This window comes from Protomyctophum bolini (assembly GCF_963924005.1).
Source record: "Protomyctophum bolini genome assembly, chromosome: 2".
Lineage (NCBI taxonomy): Eukaryota > Metazoa > Chordata > Actinopteri > Myctophiformes > Myctophidae > Protomyctophum > Protomyctophum bolini.
The window spans coordinates 13,115,678-13,135,561 of record NC_137863.1 but is presented as its reverse complement, the minus strand read 5'-3'; the positions used below and the strand labels follow the sequence as shown (position 1 = coordinate 13,135,561).

Genomic DNA, 19,884 nt, shown 5'->3' with positions numbered 1-19,884 from the left:
CTCGTCTCCGTCTCTCCTTTGAAACGGTGGGGGTCGTCTAATGGGGAGACGAATCGATTCGATACCAACCTTGGCTTTAACATTAAGACGTAGCCAGTGCAGTATATATATATATAGATGAACAACTCAAAATGGCTCTTATCTCGTCATTCTTTTACCATTGATTTTGGCTATGCGAACTCTGTCTTTTTTACGCGTTGAGAGGGGAGGACGGAGGAGGGAGGATTTTCCATTCCCATCGCTGTTGTTGAATTATGCTTCGCAACTGAACTGCTTGATTTGGAAATCCTTTGAATGTGTGATGTGAGTGTGACAGAATCGTAAAGGGCAGTTTTTATATTTCGGACCGATCGGTTGCTCTGGGGGACCAGTGGACCTTTGTTTTCTCCTGGGAGCCGCTGGAGCGTCTTTCTCGTTTCAGCTTCTCAGCTCCGTTGGTGACAGCGGAGATCAAAAGGAGGGAACACCGGACTAAAACAGCTGTGAGGGAAAAATGCTGCCTTCGCAAGAAGCCTCCAAATTGTACCATGACAACTACATGCGGAACTCACGGGCCATCGGGGTCCTTTGGGCTATATTTACCATATGTTTGGCCATTATCAATGTAGTAGTGTTCATTCAACCCTACTGGGTTGGGGACAGTGTGAACACCCCGCACGCCGGTTACTTCGGCTTGTTTCACTACTGTGTGGGCACCGGGACCTCCAACCGGGAGCTCACATGTCAAGGGACCTTCGCCGATTTCAGTTCCATCCCCTCGGGCGCTTTCAAAGCAGCCTCCTTCTTCGTTTTGATGTCCATGGTGCTCATCTTGACCTGCATTGCTTGCTTCGTGTTGTTTTTCTTCTGCAACACCGCCACTGTCTACAAAACGTGCGCCTGGATGCAGCTGCTCTGCGGTAAGACTCGTCGAGACTGCATGCCGTTTTGGGTTGATCCGACGCTCACAACAGATGGGCATTCTGTACACGAACACAGTGGAGAGTGGAGACACTTTCACCGCGGTGAAGTTGGTTTCAGGTTTTATATCCACCCAGTTGGATATTCGAAAATGTTAGGGACCGTCAATAAATTACAGATTTCAATTTTTTAAAAATGCAATATCTCCTAGACAAAACCACCTGGACACACCAAAAAATATCACAATGTTCATTGACCATGCCTACACTATGCACACCCTTTATTTATTTATTTTTCCTGAAAATGTATTTTTTATGAATTTATGAAATCTAAGAAATTGAATAACTTTTTGGTCACATGACCTTTTCAACAAAATCATTGTTCAAATTATTTTTCAATAATTCCTACATCATGCACACCCTTTATTTTGAAAATATTCCTCAAAATGTATTTTTAATGATTTTCTGAAATCTAAGAAATTGAATAACTTTTTAATCACATTACTTTTTCAACAAAATCATTCTTCATATTATTTTTCAGTAATTCCTACATCATGCACACCCTTTATTTTGAAATTATTCCTCAAAATGTATTTTTTATGAATTTTTGAAATCTAAGAAATTGAATAACTTTTAGGTCACATGACCTGTTCAACAAAATCATTGTTCAAATTATTTTTCAGTAATTCCTACATCATGCACACCCTTTATTTTGAAATTATTCCTCAAAATGTATTTTTTATGAATTTCTGAAATCTAAGAAATTGAATAACTTTTTAATCACATTACTTTTTCAACAAAATCATTGTTCATATTATTTTTCAGTAATTCCTACATCATGCACACCCTTTATTTTGAAATTATTCCTCAAAATGTATTTTTTATGAATTTCTGAAATCTAAGAAATTGAATAACTTTTTAATTACATTACTTTTTCAATAAAATCATTGTTCATATTGTCTGTCAGTCATGCCTACATGATGCCAGTGTTTCCTGCAGGAAAAAGCTTTGGCATGGTGCTGGGCGCGGGGGGGGCTTCTGGCGCGCGGGGTTGATTGATTAATTAATGAATCAATTAATTAATAAGATTAATAAATTAAGATGAATTCATATTATTGCTCTTATATTGCTATTGGAGACACTGGGGGAACACTGGGCAGGCACTGGGGAGGCACTGAGGGGACACTGGGGAGGCACTGAGGGGACACTGGGGAGGCACTGGGAAGACACTGGAGAGACACTGGGGAGGCACTGGGGGGACACTGGGCAGGCACTGGGGAGACACTGGAGAGACACTGGGGAGGCACTCAGGGGCACACTGGGGAGGCACTAGGGAGGCACTGGGGAGGCACTGAGGGGACACTGGGGAGGCACTGAGGGGACACTGGGGAGGTACTAGGAAGACACTGGAGAGACACTGGGGAGGCACTGGGGGGACACTGGGGAGACACTGGGGGGACACTGGGGAGGCACTCAGGGGCACACTGGGGAGGCACTAGGGAGGCACTGGGGAGACACTGGGGAGGCACTCAGGGGCACACTGGGGAGACACTGGGGAGGCACTCAGGGTAACACTGGGGAGGCACTGAGGGGACACTGGGGAGGCACTGGGGAGATACTGGAGAGACACTGGGGAGGCACTGGGGGGACACTGGGCAGGCACTAGGGAGACACTGGGGGGACACTGGGAGGACACTGGGGAGACACTGGGGAGGCACTCAGGGGCACACTGGAGAGACACTGGGGAGACACTGGGGAGGCACTCAGGGGCACACTGGGGAGGCACTCAGGGTAACACTGGGGAGGCACTGGGAAGACACTGGAGAGACACTGGGGAGGCACTGGGGGGGACACTGGGCAGGCAGTGGGGAGACACTGGGGGGACACTGGGCAGGCACTGGGGAGACACTGGGGAGGCACTCAGGGGCACACTGGAGAGACACTGGGGAGACACTGGGGAGGCACTCAGGGGACACTGGGGAGGTACTGGGGAGCCATGGGGCAGACACTGAGGAGGCACTGGGCAGACACTGCAGGGCAGACACTGGGGTGGCACTTGGGGAGGCACTGGGGAGGTACTGGACATTTCATATCACACACACACACACACCATGATTCACTAGCCCTCTTAAAAAAAAAGACATCATGCACACCCTTTTTTTGAAATCTAAGAAATTGAATAACTTTTTGGTCACATGACCTGTTCAACAAAATCATTGCTCAAATTATTTTTCAGTAATTCCTACATCATGCACAGCCTTTATTTTGAAATTATTCCTCAAAATCTATTTTTTATGAATTTTTGAAATCTAAGAAATTGAATAACTTTTTGGTCACATGACCTGTTCAACAAAATCATTGCTCAAATTATTTTTCAGTAATTCGTACATCATGCACACCCTTTATTTTGAAATTATTCCTCAAAATGTATTTTTTATGAATTTTTGAAATCTAAGAAATTGAATAACTTTTTGGTCACATGACCTGTTCAACAAAATCATTGCTCAAATTATTTTTCAGTAATTCCTACATCATGCACAGCCTTTATTTTGAAATTATTCCTCAAAATCTATTTTTTATGAATTTTTGAAATCTAAGAAATTGAATAACTTTTTGGTCACATGACCTGTTCAACAAAATCATTGCTCAAATTATTTTTCAGTAATTCGTACATCATGCACACCCTTTATTTTGAAATTATTCCTCAAAATGTATTTTTTATGAATTTTTGAAATCTAAGAAATTGAATAACTTTTTGGTCACATGACCTGTTCAACAAAATCATTGCTCAAATTATTTTTCAGTAATTCGTACATCATGCACACCCTTTATTTTGAAATTATTCCTCAAAATGTATTTTTTATGAATTTTTGAAATCTAAGAAATTGAATAACTTTTTGGTCACATGACCTGTTCAACAAAATCATTGCTCAAATTATTTTTCAGTAATTCCTACATCATGCACAGCCTTTATTTTGAAATTATTCCTCAAAATCTATTTTTTATGAATTTTTGAAATCTAAGAAATTGAATAACTTTTTGGTCACATGACCTGTTCAACAAAATCATTGCTCAAATTATTTTTCAGTAATTCCTACATCATGCACAGCCTTTATTTTGAAATTATTCCTCAAAATCTATTTTTTATGAATTTTTGAAATCTAAGAAATTGAATAACTTTTTGGTCACATGACCTGTTCAACAAAATCATTGCTCAAATTATTTTTCAGTAATTCCTACATCATGCACACCCTTTATTTTGAAATTATTCCTCAAAATGTATTTTTTATGAATTTTTGAAATCTAAGAAATTGAATAACTTTTTGGTCACATGACCTGTTCAACAAAATCATTGCTCAAATTATTTTTCAGTAATTCCTACATCATGCACAGCCTTTATTTTGAAATTATTCCTCAAAATCTATTTTTTATGAATTTTTGAAATCTAAGAAATTGAATAACTTTTTGGTCACATGACCTGTTCAACAAAATCATTGCTCAAATTATTTTTCAGTAATTCGTACATCATGCACACCCTTTATTTTGAAATTATTCCTCAAAATGTATTTTTTATGAATTTTTGAAATCTAAGAAATTGAATAACTTTTTGGTCACATGACCTGTTCAACAAAATCATTGCTCAAATTATTTTTCAGTAATTCGTACATCATGCACACCCTTTATTTTGAAATTATTCCTCAAAATGTATTTTTTATGAATTTTTGAAATCTAAGAAATTGAATAACTTTTTGGTCACATGACCTGTTCAACAAAATCATTGCTCAAATTATTTTTCAGTAATTCCTACATCATGCACAGCCTTTATTTTGAAATTATTCCTCAAAATCAATTTTTTATGAATTTTTGAAATCTAAGAAATTGAATAACTTTTTGGTCACATGACCTGTTCAACAAAATCATTGCTCAAATTATTTTTCAGTAATTCCTACATCATGCACAGCCTTTATTTTGAAATTATTCCTCAAAATCTATTTTTTATGAATTTTTGAAATCTAAGAAATTGAATAACTTTTTGGTCACATGACCTGTTCAACAAAATCATTGCTCAAATTATTTTTCAGTAATTCCTACATCATGCACACCCTTTATTTTGAAATTATTCCTCAAAATGTATTTTTTATGAATTTTTGAAATCTAAGAAATTGAATAACTTTTTGGTCACATGACCTGTTCAACAAAATCATTGCTCAAATTATTTTTCAGTAATTCCTACATCATGCACAGCCTTTATTTTGAAATTATTCCTCAAAATCTATTTTTTATGAATTTTTGAAATCTAAGAAATTGAATAACTTTTTGGTCACATGACCTGTTCAACAAAATCATTGCTCAAATTATTTTTCAGTAATTCCTACATCATGCACACCCTTTATTTTGAAATTATTCCTCAAAATGTATTTTTTATGAATTTTTGAAATCTAAGAAATTGAATAACTTTTTGATCACATGACCTGTTCAACAAAATCATTGCTCAAATTATTTTTCAGTAATTCGTACATCATGCACACCCTTTATTTTGAAATTATTCCTCAAAATGTATTTTTTATGAATTTTTGAAATCTAAGAAATTGAATAACTTTTTGGTCACATGACCTGTTCAACAAAATCATTGCTCAAATTATTTTTCAGTAATTCCTACATCATGCACAGCCTTTATTTTGAAATTATTCCTCAAAATCAATTTTTTATGAATTTTTGAAATCTAAGAAATTGAATAACTTTTTGGTCACATGACCTGTTCAACAAAATCATTGCTCAAATTATTTTTCAGTAATTCCTACATCATGCACAGCCTTTATTTTGAAATTAGCAGCAGGTTAATATCTACTGGCGGCCTGAGGGCCACATGTGGCCCCCACCTTCACCTAATGCGGCCCGGAGGTTAATATCAACTGGCGGCCTGAGGGCCACATGTGTCCCGCACCTTCACCTAATGCGGCCCACAGGTTAATATCTACTGGCGGCCTGAGGGCCACATGTGGCCCCACCTTCACCTAATGCGGCCCGGAGGTTAATATTCACACCTTCACCTAATGCGGCCCGCAGGTTAATGTCAACTGGCGTCCTGGGGGCCACATGTGTCCCCCACCTTCACCTAATGCTGCCTGCAGGTTAATATCAACTGGTGGCCTGAGGGCCACATGTGGCCCCACCTTCACCTAATGCTGCCTGCAGGTTAATATCAACTGGCGGCCTGAGGGCCACATGTGGTCCCACCTTCATCTAATGCGGCCCGGAGGTTAATATCGGAATACTGATATATTATTGATTTCAGCTGTTACAATTCCACACATGCAAACGCTTTAATTACTTCAGTCTATATTAGTAGCTTAATGACTATAGTAGGCCTACTAGTCTTAGTCTTATGTCTACTAGTCTTATGCCATTTAAGTTCCTAAATGTAACATAAAAAGTAAAAACATATAAATGTATTTGAAATTAAATAAAACATTTACTTTTCAAGATTTCAATTCAGAAATAGCTAAAAATAATTCAGAATTTAAATTAAAAAAGAGCAAAAAAAGCAGATCTACTAGATCAAAATGTGTCGCAGTTTGAGCTTGTAGATCAGCTATTTTTTTTACTATATGCATTGTGGCCCTCTGGAGTGAGTGTGGAATATATCTCCCTCTGAGTCTCCATCATCAAAGTGTTCCACCCCTGCCCTATCCAAAAACTAGTTATAGATCTCATTGACACAAGACACAACAGAGTTGATAATATGCCACATGCCACATGCAGTTGAATGCATGTACAAATTGCATTATTCAATACACCTGTGGCCCACAGCCCACAGGTGAAGTTGATTTCAGTCAATAGCACAGTAAAGATGATAATAATATAATGTGATGTGTGTAGTTCTTTATAGATCTATAGCTTCTTAATTTTGATCTCAAAGTGCACCAGATTGAAGCATTTCCATGTCAAATTTACATTATGAAGGTGGGGGACACATGTGGCCCTCAAACCGCCAGTTGATATTAACCTGCGGGTTAACCTGATTTTGTTGAAAAGGTCATGTGACCAAAAAGTTATTCAATTTCTTAGATTTCAAATATTCATAAAAAATACATATTGAGGAATAATTTCAAAATAAAGGGTGTGCATGATGTAGGAATTACTGAAAAATAATTTGAACAATGATTTTGTTGAAAAAGTAATGTAATTAAAAATGTATTCAATTTCTTAGATTTCAGAAATTCATAAAAAATACATTTTGAGGAATAATTTTAAAATAAAGGCTGTGCATCATGTAGGCATGAATGACAGACAATATAAACAATGATTTTGTTGAACAGGTCATGTGACCAAAAAGTTATTCAATTTCTTAGATTTCAAATATTCATAAAAAATACATTTTGAGGAATAATTTCAAAATAAAGGCTGTGCATGATGTAGGAATTACTGAAAAATAATTTGAACAATGATTTTGTTGAAAAAGTAATGTGATTCAAAAGTTATTCAATTTCTTAGATTTCAGAAATTCATAAAAAATACATTTTGAGGAATAATTTCAAAATAAAGGGTGTGCATGATGTAGGAATTACTGAAAAATAATATGAACAATGATTTTGTTGAAAAAGTAATGTGATTAAAAAGTTATTCAATTTCTTAGATTTCAGAAATTCATAAAAAATACATTTTGAGGAATAATTTCAAAATAAAGGCTGTGCATGATGTAGGAATTACTGAAAAATAATTTGAACAATGATTTTGTTGAAAGAGTAATGTGATTAAAAAGTTATTCAATTTCTTAGATTTCAGAAATTCATAAAAAATAAATTTTGAGGAATAATTTCAAAATAAAGCGTGTGCATCATGTAGGCATGAATGACAGACAATATGAACAATGATTTTGTTGAACAGGTCATGTGACCAAAAAGTTATTCAATTTCTTAGATTTCAAATATTCATAAAAAATACATTTTGAGGAATAATTTCAAAATAAAGGCTGTGCATGATGTAGGAATTACTGAAAAATAATTTGAACAATGATTTTGTTGAACAGGTCATGTGACCAAAAAGTTATTCAATTTCTTAGATTTCAAAAATTCATAAAAAATACATTTTTAGGAATAATTTCAAAATAAAGGGTGTGCATGATGTCTTTTTTTAAGAGGGCTAGTGAATCATGGTGTGTGTGTGATATGAAATGTCCAGTACCTCCCCAGTGCCTCCCCAAGTGCCACCCCAGTGTCTGCCCTGCAGTGTCTGCCCAGTGCCTCCTCAGTGTCTGCCCCGTGGCTCCCCAGTACCTCCCCAGTGTCCCCTGAGTGCCTCCCCAGTGTCTCCCCAGTGCCTGCCCAGTGTCCCCCCAGTGTCTCCCCAGTGCCTCCCCAGTGTCTCCCCAGTGTCTCTCCAGTGTTCCCCTGAGTGCCTCCCCAGTGTCTCCCCAGTGCCTCCCCAGTGCCTCCCCAGTGTCCCCTCAGTGCCTCCCCAGTGTGCCCCAGTGTGCCCCTGAGTGCCTCCCCAGTGTCTCCCCAGTGCCTCCCCAGTGTCTCTCCAGTGTTCCCCTGAGTGCCTCCCCAGTGTCTCCCCAGTGCCTCCCTAGTGCCTCCCTAGTGTGCCCCTGAGTGCCTCCCCAGTGTCTCCCCAGTGTCTCTCCAGTGTGCCCCTGAGTGCCTCCCCAGTGTCTCCCCAGTGTCCTCCCAGTGTCCCCCCAGTGTCTCCCCAGTGCCTGCCCAGTGTCCCCCCAGTGCCTCCCCAGTGTCTCTCCAGTATCTCCCCAGTGCCTCCCCAGTGTCCCCTCAGTGCCTCCCCAGTGTTACCCTGAGTGCCTCCCCAGTGTCTCCCCAGTGTGCCCCTGAGTGCCTCCCCAGTGTCTCCCCAGTGCCTCCCCAGTGTCTCCCCAGTGTATCTCCAGTGTGCCCCTGAGTGCCTCCCCAGTGTCTCCCCAGTGCCTCCCTAGTGCCTCCCCAGTGTGCCCCTGAGTGCCTCCCCAGTGTCCCCCCAGTGTCTCCCCAGTGCCTGCCCAGTGTCCCCCCAGTGCCTCCCCAGTGTCTCTCCAGTGTCTTCCTAGTACCTCCCCAGTGTCCCCTCAGTGCCTCCCCAGTGTCCCCTCAGTGCCTCCCCAGTGCCTCCCTAGTGCCTCCCCAGTGTGCCCCTGAGTGCCTCCCCAGTGTCTCTCCAGTGTCTCCCCAGTGCCTGCCCAGTGTCCCCCCAGTGCCTCCCCAGTGTCTCTCCAGTGTCTTCCCAGTGCCTCCCCAGTGTCCCCTCAGTGCCTCCCCAGTGTCCCCTCAGTGCCTCCCCAGTGCCTGCCCAGTGTTCCCCCAGTGTCTCCAATAGCAATATAAGAGCAATAATATGAATTCATCTTAATTTATTAATCTTATTAATTAATTGATTCATTAATTAATCAATCAACCCCGCGCGCCAGAAGGCCCCCCCGCGCCCAGCACCATGCCAAAGCTTTTTCCTGCAGGAAACACTGGCATCATGTAGGCATGACTGACAGACAATATGAACAATGATTTTATTGAAAAAGTAATGTAATTAAAAAGTTATTCAATTTCTTAGATTTCAGAAATTCATAAAAAATACATTTTGAGGAATAATTTCAAAATAAAGGGTGTGCATGATGTAGGAATTACTGAAAAATAATATGAACAATGATTTTGTTGAAAAAGTAATGTGATTAAAAAGTTATTCAATTTCTTAGATTTCAGAAATTCATAAAAAATACATTTTGAGGAATAATTTCAAAATAAAGGGTGTGCATGATGTAGGAATTACTGAAAAATAATTTGAACAATGATTTTGTTGAACAGGTCATGTGACCTAAAAGTTATTCAATTTCTTAGATTTCAAAAATTCATAAAAAATACATTTTGAGGAATAATTTCAAAATAAAGGGTGTGCATGATGTAGGAATTACTGAAAAATAATATGAACAATGATTTTGTTGAAAAAGTAATGTGATTAAAAAGTTATTCAATTTCTTAGATTTCAGAAAATCATTAAAAATACATTTTGAGGAATAATTTCAAAATAAAGGGTGTGCATGATGTAGGAATTATTGAAAAATAATTTGAACAATGATTTTGTTGAAAAGGTCATGTGACCAAAAAGTTATTCAATTTCTTAGATTTCATAAATTCATAAAAAATACATTTTCAGGAAAAAATAAATAAATAAAGGGTGTGCATAGTGTAGGCATGGCCAATGAACATTGTGATATTTTTTGGTGTGTCCAGGTGGTTTTGTCTAGGAGATATTGCATTTTTTTAAAATTTGAAATCTGTAATTTATTGACGGTCCCTAACATTTTCGAATATCCAACTGGGTGGATATAAAACCTGAAACCAACTTCACCGCGGTGACACTTTCATCATTACGCGCAGCTCTGTCGCGCGCGCGCTTGTGCGCTTGCTATAATATCCAAGACAAGTCCCCAAAAAATTATGTGAAATAGCCCACAGCTGCCACTAAAGTCATTGTTTATGATAATAAACTGCCTTCAGTAGTGTTGTTAAAGATAAGCAGCTCGATCCTAATTTCGTGGCAATTTAAGAAAGCCTATTATGCACTTCATGATTAAACTCCTAAATTAATCTCCTCGGTACTTAGTGCTGTGACAGAGACATGGAATTGCAAGTGGTGTGTCTGTCTGTCTGTCTGTCTGTCTGTCTGTCTGTCTGTCTGTCTGTCTGTGTGTGTGTGTGTGTGTGTGTGTGTGTGTGTGTGTGTGTGTGTGTGTGTGCGTGCGCGCGGTTGTCCCCGAGTGCAGGAATCCCAGTGGGGGTTACATTATTAGTTATTAGCTTATTAGTAAAACAATGAATAACTTGTAACAGAACATTACATTCAGTTAATGTCAGTATCATGGTCAGTTTAATGTCAGTACCATGGTCAGTTTAATGTCAGTATCAAGGTCAGTTTAATGTCAGTATCATGGTCAGTTTAATGTCAGTATCATGGTCAGTTTAATGTCAGTATCATGGTCAGTTTAATGTCAGTATCATGGTCAGTTTAATGGTGAGTATCACGGTCAGTTTAATGGTCAGTATCACGGTCAGTTTAATGGTCAGTTTATGGTTGCTTGCATACTCCACGGTGCCACTTTTTCTCCTCCTCATTGCTTCCCTTTCCAAGTGTGCTCTTGTTATTTCTCCATTATAGCCATCTGCCTATTCCCCAAACTTGTAGTTTGTATTTCCCTATAGTTAAATAAAACTTTTCATGCTCTTGTTTTTGTTCTTTGTAGTATCGTGAAATTGTGAATTGAATTGTTACATTTAAAACTGGCTGCAGTAGAGAAGAGCACCATGAACCCATTCTGTACATTCCAAAACAGCACCATTATCCTGCCTCAATCTTGTATCATGTTTGTTCTCTGCTTGCAAGTCAAGTTGTTTTGTTGTGCAACTCTGTACCATGATCAATGAAAACAGTACAGAGTTATTTTCTGAATCGGTTCTACAACAGTCTATCTCCTGTTTGAAATCCCATGTTAACATAATACTTAGGCCCAGCGACCTCCGGGGAGCACTTCCACCGGGACCTGACCACTGTGGGTCCCCGAGTGCCCACCCTTAATATCATGATAGTTTTTTAACTGTCAAGTATAGGCCTATTCTTTTTTTTATTCTGGCATGAGTGCAGCTATAAGCTTAGTGATCTATGAATGATAGGCTCCATATAATACAGGTGGTTTGCTGGGTCAATGAAAAATAGTGCAGTACAGAAGGTTCTCTGAAATATTGACTGTTGGCTCCAATGCTGCTCTATCTCTGACAGATCATGAGGAGTGACTAATTGAACCGTATTGAACCTTTTTGGCTGCGCTGGCACTGCACATATGAATCTGCTGTTGTTGGAGCTGAGTAGATTTTGGATGCATGGGCAAATCCAACTTCTGTTCCCCGCCAAACTGACACCATTTCTCAATGCCGTACAAAGTACCATTTTGAGGCATGCGGAAAGAAATGTTGGCAGTGTTGCATATAGGCATTATTCCAGAATGAATATAAAATAGAACCCTTACTATCTTACACTTCATGAGACTGGGAGACGTAGTGATGCTGCATACAGCATATCTTATCAGAGCATACAATTATGCAGAACAATTCCAATAATGTGTGTACATATATGTGCCAGCTTGTTATGAATTGTTTTCATGATTGATGATGAGTTCTCATATGCTTAATACAATTATTTTCAGTTGGTCTTGGACCCCAGAATTTATCTCAACTAACAGCTTAAAAATGTGTTTAGATTCTGATTCTTAGAAGTGCTACAATCCGAGTCTTGAATTAGCTTTTGGACAAAGCCACTCAGACACTGGAGCTTAGCTGCAGATTTAAGAGCTTTACTGGGGTTGTTGCTTGTTATTTTTTTGCTGTTTGGGCCATCCCAAGCCACCGCAGCCTTTTGGTGGAGTCAGCAAACACCTCCGCTGCAAACAGAGCTGGCCCTGGAGGAATCTGGTGAGGTTAAGTGAGTGCAGAGAGCGATAGTGTGGTAGAGGTGCATTTAGCATCCGCTGTCCACCTCCTAACCCTTACATGCTGACACTGTAATGTTGTCGCAGAAGGGAGTTCCAACCGCACCTCTAGCCTATGGCAGGCTAGTCTGGTGCATCTCAGAGGCAGGACAGGTTACAGGAGGAAAGGAGGCACTGGAGCAACTCAGGCAGTTTAAGCCCTTATTTTATTATCAGGGTGCAAGTAAAAAAGCGACAACGTTTCGATGTATCAGTCACATCTTCGTCAGGATCACCTGACAAAGATGTGACTGATATATCGAAACGTTATACTCTTAGAGTTAAATGAACACTGGAATTTGACAGTGTGGTAAAATATGAATGTACAGTATTAATCAGTGTTTTTCCTGTTTACAAAACGTTGACAACTGTTAGTCTTTTTTACACGGCTAACATAGCTAACGATGCAATGAGTGCCGCCCTTTCCTCGCAGTACTGACGAGTGCCTCTCACAAGTCACGATTCAGGTGGAGTCAGCTTTGGCGGTGGCTCCGCTGCCTGCCGTTTGTGTCTGCTTGTGTGGGAGAGATTGCTCTCCATTGATATACACTACAGAGACAGTGCGGTAAACTCACTCCCATATACAACCACAGAGACAAAAGAGCAGGGTGGCAGCAAAGCATAAGCAATTAAGCAAAGTACGCAATTAATTTAATTTACTTAAGTTTAGACTATTGGCAGGTTAAGTTTAGGCATGAGTTTACTAAATTACTTAAAGTTTAGACCCTGATGGCAGATACAAATTAGGCAGTTGATCAGGGTCCCTCATGTACTTCTGCATGGCACCTTCTTCCCTCTCCACATGAAATCTCTTCACCAAAAATAGCGGACTGCTCGGCTATTTTCAGCTAATTGTGAAATGCCCACAATAGGGATGCTAGTGGGTAATCATCTTTGTTCCATGTCTACACTTTATTGTGTCTTCAACCTGTATAGGTTACTGTGGGCCTGTTGACTACGAGTAAAGTTGTCTATAATAAGCGAGCTCTTCTAATGAGGGCAATTGATTTTACACTTAAGTTTAGACCTTTGTTACAGTCTGCTCCATATGATGTTGACACATCACAGCTCATTTGATTTGACAACTTGTAGGAGCAAGAGATAGCGGAATATAGACCAGAACAAAGTGTGTTCAGGGACTGACGAAATCCCATGAAACCATTGGATAAAGACAGGTAGAATGCTAATTAAAGAAGTAAACAAAGGCAGCGGAAAAAGAAGAGGATTTGGAATAACGTGTGCATGCGTGTGTTGCCTGCCGGGACCTAGCTAATGCAGAGCTAATCTCCTATCAGAGGGGGATCCTGCCTGGGGTTGCACATCATGGCGGCCCACTCTGCCTAAACTATAATCCTTAGCTCTCCCCTCTCCAGAGGTTAAGCTTCCACCAATATTTTCTCCACTCCATGCAAACTTCATCATCTCTGGCAGATCAACCCAGAACGGTTCTCTCCTCCACACCTCCGGCACTTAGGCAGGAGGTGAGGTGAGAAGAAGAGAGGAGATAAAAAGGAAAGGAAAGGAAAGGAGTGCGTGTGCGTGTGTTTGTGAGAAAGAGGAAGTTAGCCTAATGGGATTGGATGTGGGCCTAATGCTCTCGGGCCGGGTAGAGATGATAGTTTAATCAGCTCTGTGGTGCAGCTCCACAGTGGGGCCTCTCCTGGCCATTGGGCACAGGACAGAGCCCCATCACAAGGATGGAGCTCTGTCCATGTGCCAGCAGACTGCAGGCTGACCGGACAGACGATCACTCGGCTGGAGATGACAGGGACAGCTGCTCTGCACTATAGGGCCCCAAGACTGCGCCAGCATCTATTCTACACTATGGAGGCAGACTGAACCAGAGAGGGAAACGGAGAGATGGACACATTTCTCTAAGCGTGTATTTCAATTTAATAAACTTGCTTAAATATTGTCTTCCTGCAAACTACAGTAATATGCCCCTGTGCCCCTGTGTGTGTATTAGTTATGTATAATACAATGCAACCTTGTTATTGCCACAGGCTTTGAAAGGGCAATAGATACATTCTCGCAAATGTATTACATGATACTTAAAGGGGAACTTAGGAATTCTATTGTCATGGAACATTCTGTGCCGTATAGAGGATCCTTTGCCAAAACCGCGTTTTTCAGCCTATCAGCCAGCATCTCTTCTGTCTTACAGCTTTTCCTCGCCCCCCCCCCTCCCTCTCTCCCTTGTGTAAGGCAGGTTTTCCATGTTTTCCCAGGGAAACATTGAATATCCTCTCCCTCTGACGGAGTTTGTGAGAGGAAACACTGTTAGGCACATTTTCCCTCAGAGACCTGGCAATAGAGAAGCCCACACTCAGGAACATGCATGTTCATACGCACGCACGCACACGCGTGCACGCACACACACACACACGCGTGCACACACACACACGCGTGCACAAACTGCACACACACACGCGTGCACACACACACACACGCGTGCACACACACACGCGTGCACACACACACACACACACACACACACACACACACACACACACAGGTTTCTTTCTTCTTTTTCCCCTCACCCCAATCCACAGAGAAATCCAGCAAGGGCGAAATGGGAGAAACCCCTACGCCTACGACTGTAGTTATTTGTGTCCAATTAGAGAGAATGCAGAGAATATCAATCTTACAGGATATGTCCCTCGATCGCTTTCTGTCTTCTCTTGCCACACAATACTGCTTTTGGCCACAAACTTCTAAGCAGGACTTGGCCTAGTTAGCAATGATTTGTTGCTGTTGAAGTCCAAAGTCCTGAGTGTTCATTTAACTGTGAGAGTGTTTTTGCCGTGTGCGTCTGGAGGCAACCATGGAATGGTAATTAAAAAGAGTGCCACCAATGAGTGCGATCTGTCCAGTTCCCGAGAGGCAGAGGCGCCTTAGCACGCTGAGGCAATGGCTCCCATAGTTGGTTTGGCCGTGCACTTTAATAATGAGACTTGTTCTGAAATATTGAACATGCTATCTTATCTTGGGAGTCAGGTGAGTAAACAATATTAACAATATTATTTTCTGCAGGGCAATTTCTAAATCTTTGAAGAGGGAAGATCCATATACCAGAGAATAGTGCATTGGGTTTGGGGTGCATACGTTACGATACATATATGGTTAGACATACTAACAGCCTGACAGGCATTAGTCCGACATTACACTTTTTTTGTTATATATATTTTTTATATTTTATATTTTTTATAGAGGGACAGACAGTAGGCTGACAGGAAATGGGGGAGAGAGATGGGGGAGTGGCATGCAGTGAAGGCCGCCGGGATCGGGAGTCGAACCCGCGGCACACTGCCAGACTCGGGCTACCGGCCAAGGTGCCTGCAGCGCTGAGCCATGCACGGCCCAGGCCAGCATTGCGCTCGTTTACAATAGGGTCCACAATGTTCAATTCATCATAACATTTAGAGACATATAGATATATAGACATACACTTATAGCCAAAAGCAAGAAATCATGGTCATGAGGAGGTAAAAAAACATATACAGTGAGGGGGAAAAAGGGGTGGGGGGGGGCATTCAGATTTTACGGAGGCCAGTTTCGATTTGCAGCCATTTGTATGTGCAATTTGAGAGCGGGTTTTGAAGGAGTCAAGGGATTTGCACGTCTTAATGACTGTTGGTATGGCGTTCCACATTTTGGTGGCATAGGAGCGAAATTAATTTAGTCCCTTGTTTGTGCCGAATCTATGGGTTGCACATGGTTTGTTGAACTCCCTCTGGTGTTTGTTGTGTGTGTGGACTTCGTTGACATTAAGGAAAAACTTAGACAGGTACATGGGTATCTTGGTGGTGGCCGGCAACTCACCCGTGGCTCCCGACATGGCAGATTAAAACTAACCTGTGGCCGATTAAAACCACCAATGCCTGTCCGACACCTTTTCAGCTTGTAGATCAGCGTGACACACCATCACACAATTTAAAGGAGCAGTTCATCCATTTTTAACCTTATCTTCATAAAATTGTCCTCAGTGAGAAATTGTGCCATCTTATAATGAGCGCATTAGTGAGGACTCCTCACTAATGCTCATTATAAAATAGCACTCCCATTAGCCTGTCTGTCCGTCTGACAGTAAACACCTCATCTCGGGCACCACTCAACCGATCGGCATGAAACTTTGCACACACAGTCCCAGTATAGGTCAACGAAGAATGTCCACTGAATCACACTTTTAGGGGCCTCTGGACAACACAGAGCCAAATGCGATTACGCTTAGGGGGCACCACACATGCTACAAATATCACAGTTTGTTGCCGAAGGCGTGTCATGTGAGTCAAGTCATGTGTCACTGCAGTTGCGTTCACAAATTTCTTACAAAAAATGCCAAACTGTATATCGTGAATGCTCAGAAAGGTAGGGCCCACACACCAAAGACGGTAAAAGATACTTCTTTATTGCAAAGTTGTCAATTTTGAAATAGAGAAGTATCCTACCTTTTTGAGTGGTGCAACCATTCCATTACGGAGCTATGTTTGTCCCTGGGTCGAATCCCTGCCTGGGTCCGTCTGTCCGAGCACGAAAATCCCACACACAGTAACTCTGTCATTTCTCAACACGTTTCGAACGTGGGGCGGATCGCCGGAAACGGCCTGACCCCCTGGGCACATTCCTGGGGGTCTGGATGTTCTGGATGTTTGTTAGATTAGAGATAGATAGATAGATAGATAGATAGATAGATAGATAGATAGATAGATAGATATAGACTTTAGGCGGAAATTTGTTTTGTGCCAAGCAGTCATCAGGATACAAAAAACACATAGTACACAATACAAAAAGATCACACAGTACATTGACAATGCAATGCTAACAAAAGACTACGGGTGCACCAGTCAACCAACAACTTCCAATCGGCATCACATTACATTTTATGCACGGAACTGAGATGGGGCTTGCTTGTTCATAAAGCCTATACTTATGGGAACAAACGATCTTGAAGCCCTATAGCCTGCACATAATGTACTGTGTACCGTCGCCCTAATGGTAAAAGATGGTATTAGCTAGTAATTTCCCCTTCCTGAGTACCCGGGTCTCATACATTGATATCATAGAATCTCAAATCGTACCCCAGCTATTTTGCTGGACACGATGATTTTATGGAGTTTGTTCTTATTAACCAACCAATGATAATGAGCCATACCAGGAAACAAAACAAAATGTCAATGCACTCTCCACGAAGGATCGATGGAAGAGTGACATTAATTTTTTTCCCACGTTATACTGTCTGAGCATAAGATGCAGCCTCTGCTGACCTTTCTTATAGATATACAATCACTACCTCATCCCCATCTATGACTATTTCCTGGTGTGCATGAGCACCAGTCCTAAAGTCAAATATGACCTCCTTAGTTTACTTAACTCTTAACTCTCAACTGAAGGAAGTTACTCCTGCACCAACCAGCAAACTCATCCACTGTTCTTCGATAGCTTATCTCATCATCCTCAATCAGACCAACAATAGCTGTGTCGTCTGCAAATGTAACAATACAGATGTTATCTGACTCACTCCTAGAGTCGATTGTGTACAGTGTGAACAATACCGGTGAAATCACGCTCCCTTGCGGAGCCATCTTTAGCCCAGCACCCACACTACTACAGTGAGTATATGTTTCCTTGAATATATATGGTGAATGCAGTAATGCGCCATCCAACCATACCAATCATATGTTTAGGGGACTCTGGAGCGCACCTCCAAACCATCTCTGCCCATAGGGCCCTCCTAGCTCTGGTCCATAGCTCTAATGCGCTAAATGCAGCGCATTAGAGCTATGGACCAGAGCTAGGGGCCTCCACAAACGTGAACAGCTGCATTGTCTGTCCTGTCATACAAACTATTTCCGCCACTGCTCCTGCAATCTACGCCTGACACAGCCCGGAGTAGGCAATAGGCATTCGTCTATACGAGACTATGCTAGGCCTAAAGGGCTCACAACAACAAGCTCTGGTCTACTGCATATACATTCGTCCTCCAGGTCATTAACTGGTGCTGCTGTGCCTGCTGCGTGCAGAGTGCAGAGTGATCCTGTTACCTCGCTCCATCCCTCTGTAAATCATCATAACCGCTTATAGATTTTTAATTACATTCCAGCCCTCCATGGGTGGGAGGGAGACAGTGTTACCATGTCTATTGCAGGGGTCGGGAGGCTTTTCCCATCAAGCCAACGAACAGGGAAGATAATTAGGCTGCAGGCATTCAGCGACAAATTGACAATCATGATCTAATGTACGTAGCTATTGATTTCCCAGCTTGTTAGATGTGCGTCATGCTCATGCAAGTGTGAGTGGAGGAGCTCTGGGAAGGCAAGCAGATGTTCTTAATGTGGGCATTTCTCTTTAACTGAGATGTTTTTGTTTTGTTTTTAATTGATCAAACTGACACACATTAGGTGTTAGTTTGTTCCATTCTTCCAATAGACGTCTTGTTGAAGGAAGCTACAACCGCCTTTACTCCAGTTACTAACATGCATCTATGCTGATCAGGTTGTATTTAATTAGAGCATAGTAACTTGAAATCACAGTGTAAATGCACCCAAGATAGGCAGTAATGCTGAAAGTCTAAATCATCTCCTTTGGCCGTGTTAATAACAATATGCCTCCAGTCAACTACAATGTAAATAAAAATCACACCTGTGTGAAGTGAAGGGCGCTAATATATTAAAGTCTTAACTCATCTTGCTATGATTAGGTGATGTAATGCTAATTTCCCCTCCATCACCACCACAACCCATCTCTTGGTTGTCTCCAATGTATACCATGATTAAAGTTATCTCATTCTCATCATCACTCCTCCACCTCCCCCTCTCTTCCTCTCTCTCCATCACTGTCACAACCCCAGTGGTGGACAGTAACAAAATATATTTACTTCATAAGTCAATTTATTGAGTAAGCTTATAGATCTGAAATGTTATATATTTTTTAAAAGTATCCCACTGGTGTTGAGTAGTTTGTCTACCCATGCTCTCCATCACTGCCACCATTTACACAGTACAATTGTTAGTTCTAATTGAACTCTGATAGTGTAAATCTGTCTGTCTTTACATTCTCAAAGTGAAATTGACTCACAAACTGTACGTGCAACCCAATCGGCTCATTTTTCACCTATATCAGCCCTTTCTTCTCGCACTCTACCTCATTTGCTCTCTCTCCATCCGTGTCCTGCTCACCATTTCTCTTTCATCCCTCTCACTGTCACATTCATGAAATGTTACTTGACGAATAATTGACAGTTTTAAGCCCTATAATCACACCATGCAACTCCTTGCGACTACTTGCAACCATTATTCCCAATGGCATGTTGCAAGGAGTTGCAATGGTGAGGTTTGTTTTGTTGCAACGATTTGCATGACGACCCTCTGGTGTGGTTAGGGCTTTAGGCACACAACTTGCACAGGGAAGATATGATAGGTAACTTAAATACCGGCATAGAGGAAATAGCCAATGTCAAGTTCACATTGTAAGCTTGTAGATCTG

The 19,884-nt window shown here is 41.2% G+C and overlaps 1 protein-coding gene across 1 annotated transcript in view; it reads left to right on the top strand.

The window, feature by feature from the left end:
• Positions 1-368: 368 nt before the first annotated feature.
• The window catches only part of lhfpl4a (LHFPL tetraspan subfamily member 4a), a 39,077-nt gene continuing 19,561 nt past the window's right edge, over positions 369-19,884 (top strand). Inside the window, exon 1 of the mRNA XM_080781285.1 lies at positions 369-899. Coding sequence (XP_080637411.1) covers positions 494-899 — 406 coding nt within the window. The 5' untranslated portion in view covers positions 369-493. The remainder of the gene's footprint in view (positions 900-19,884) is intronic.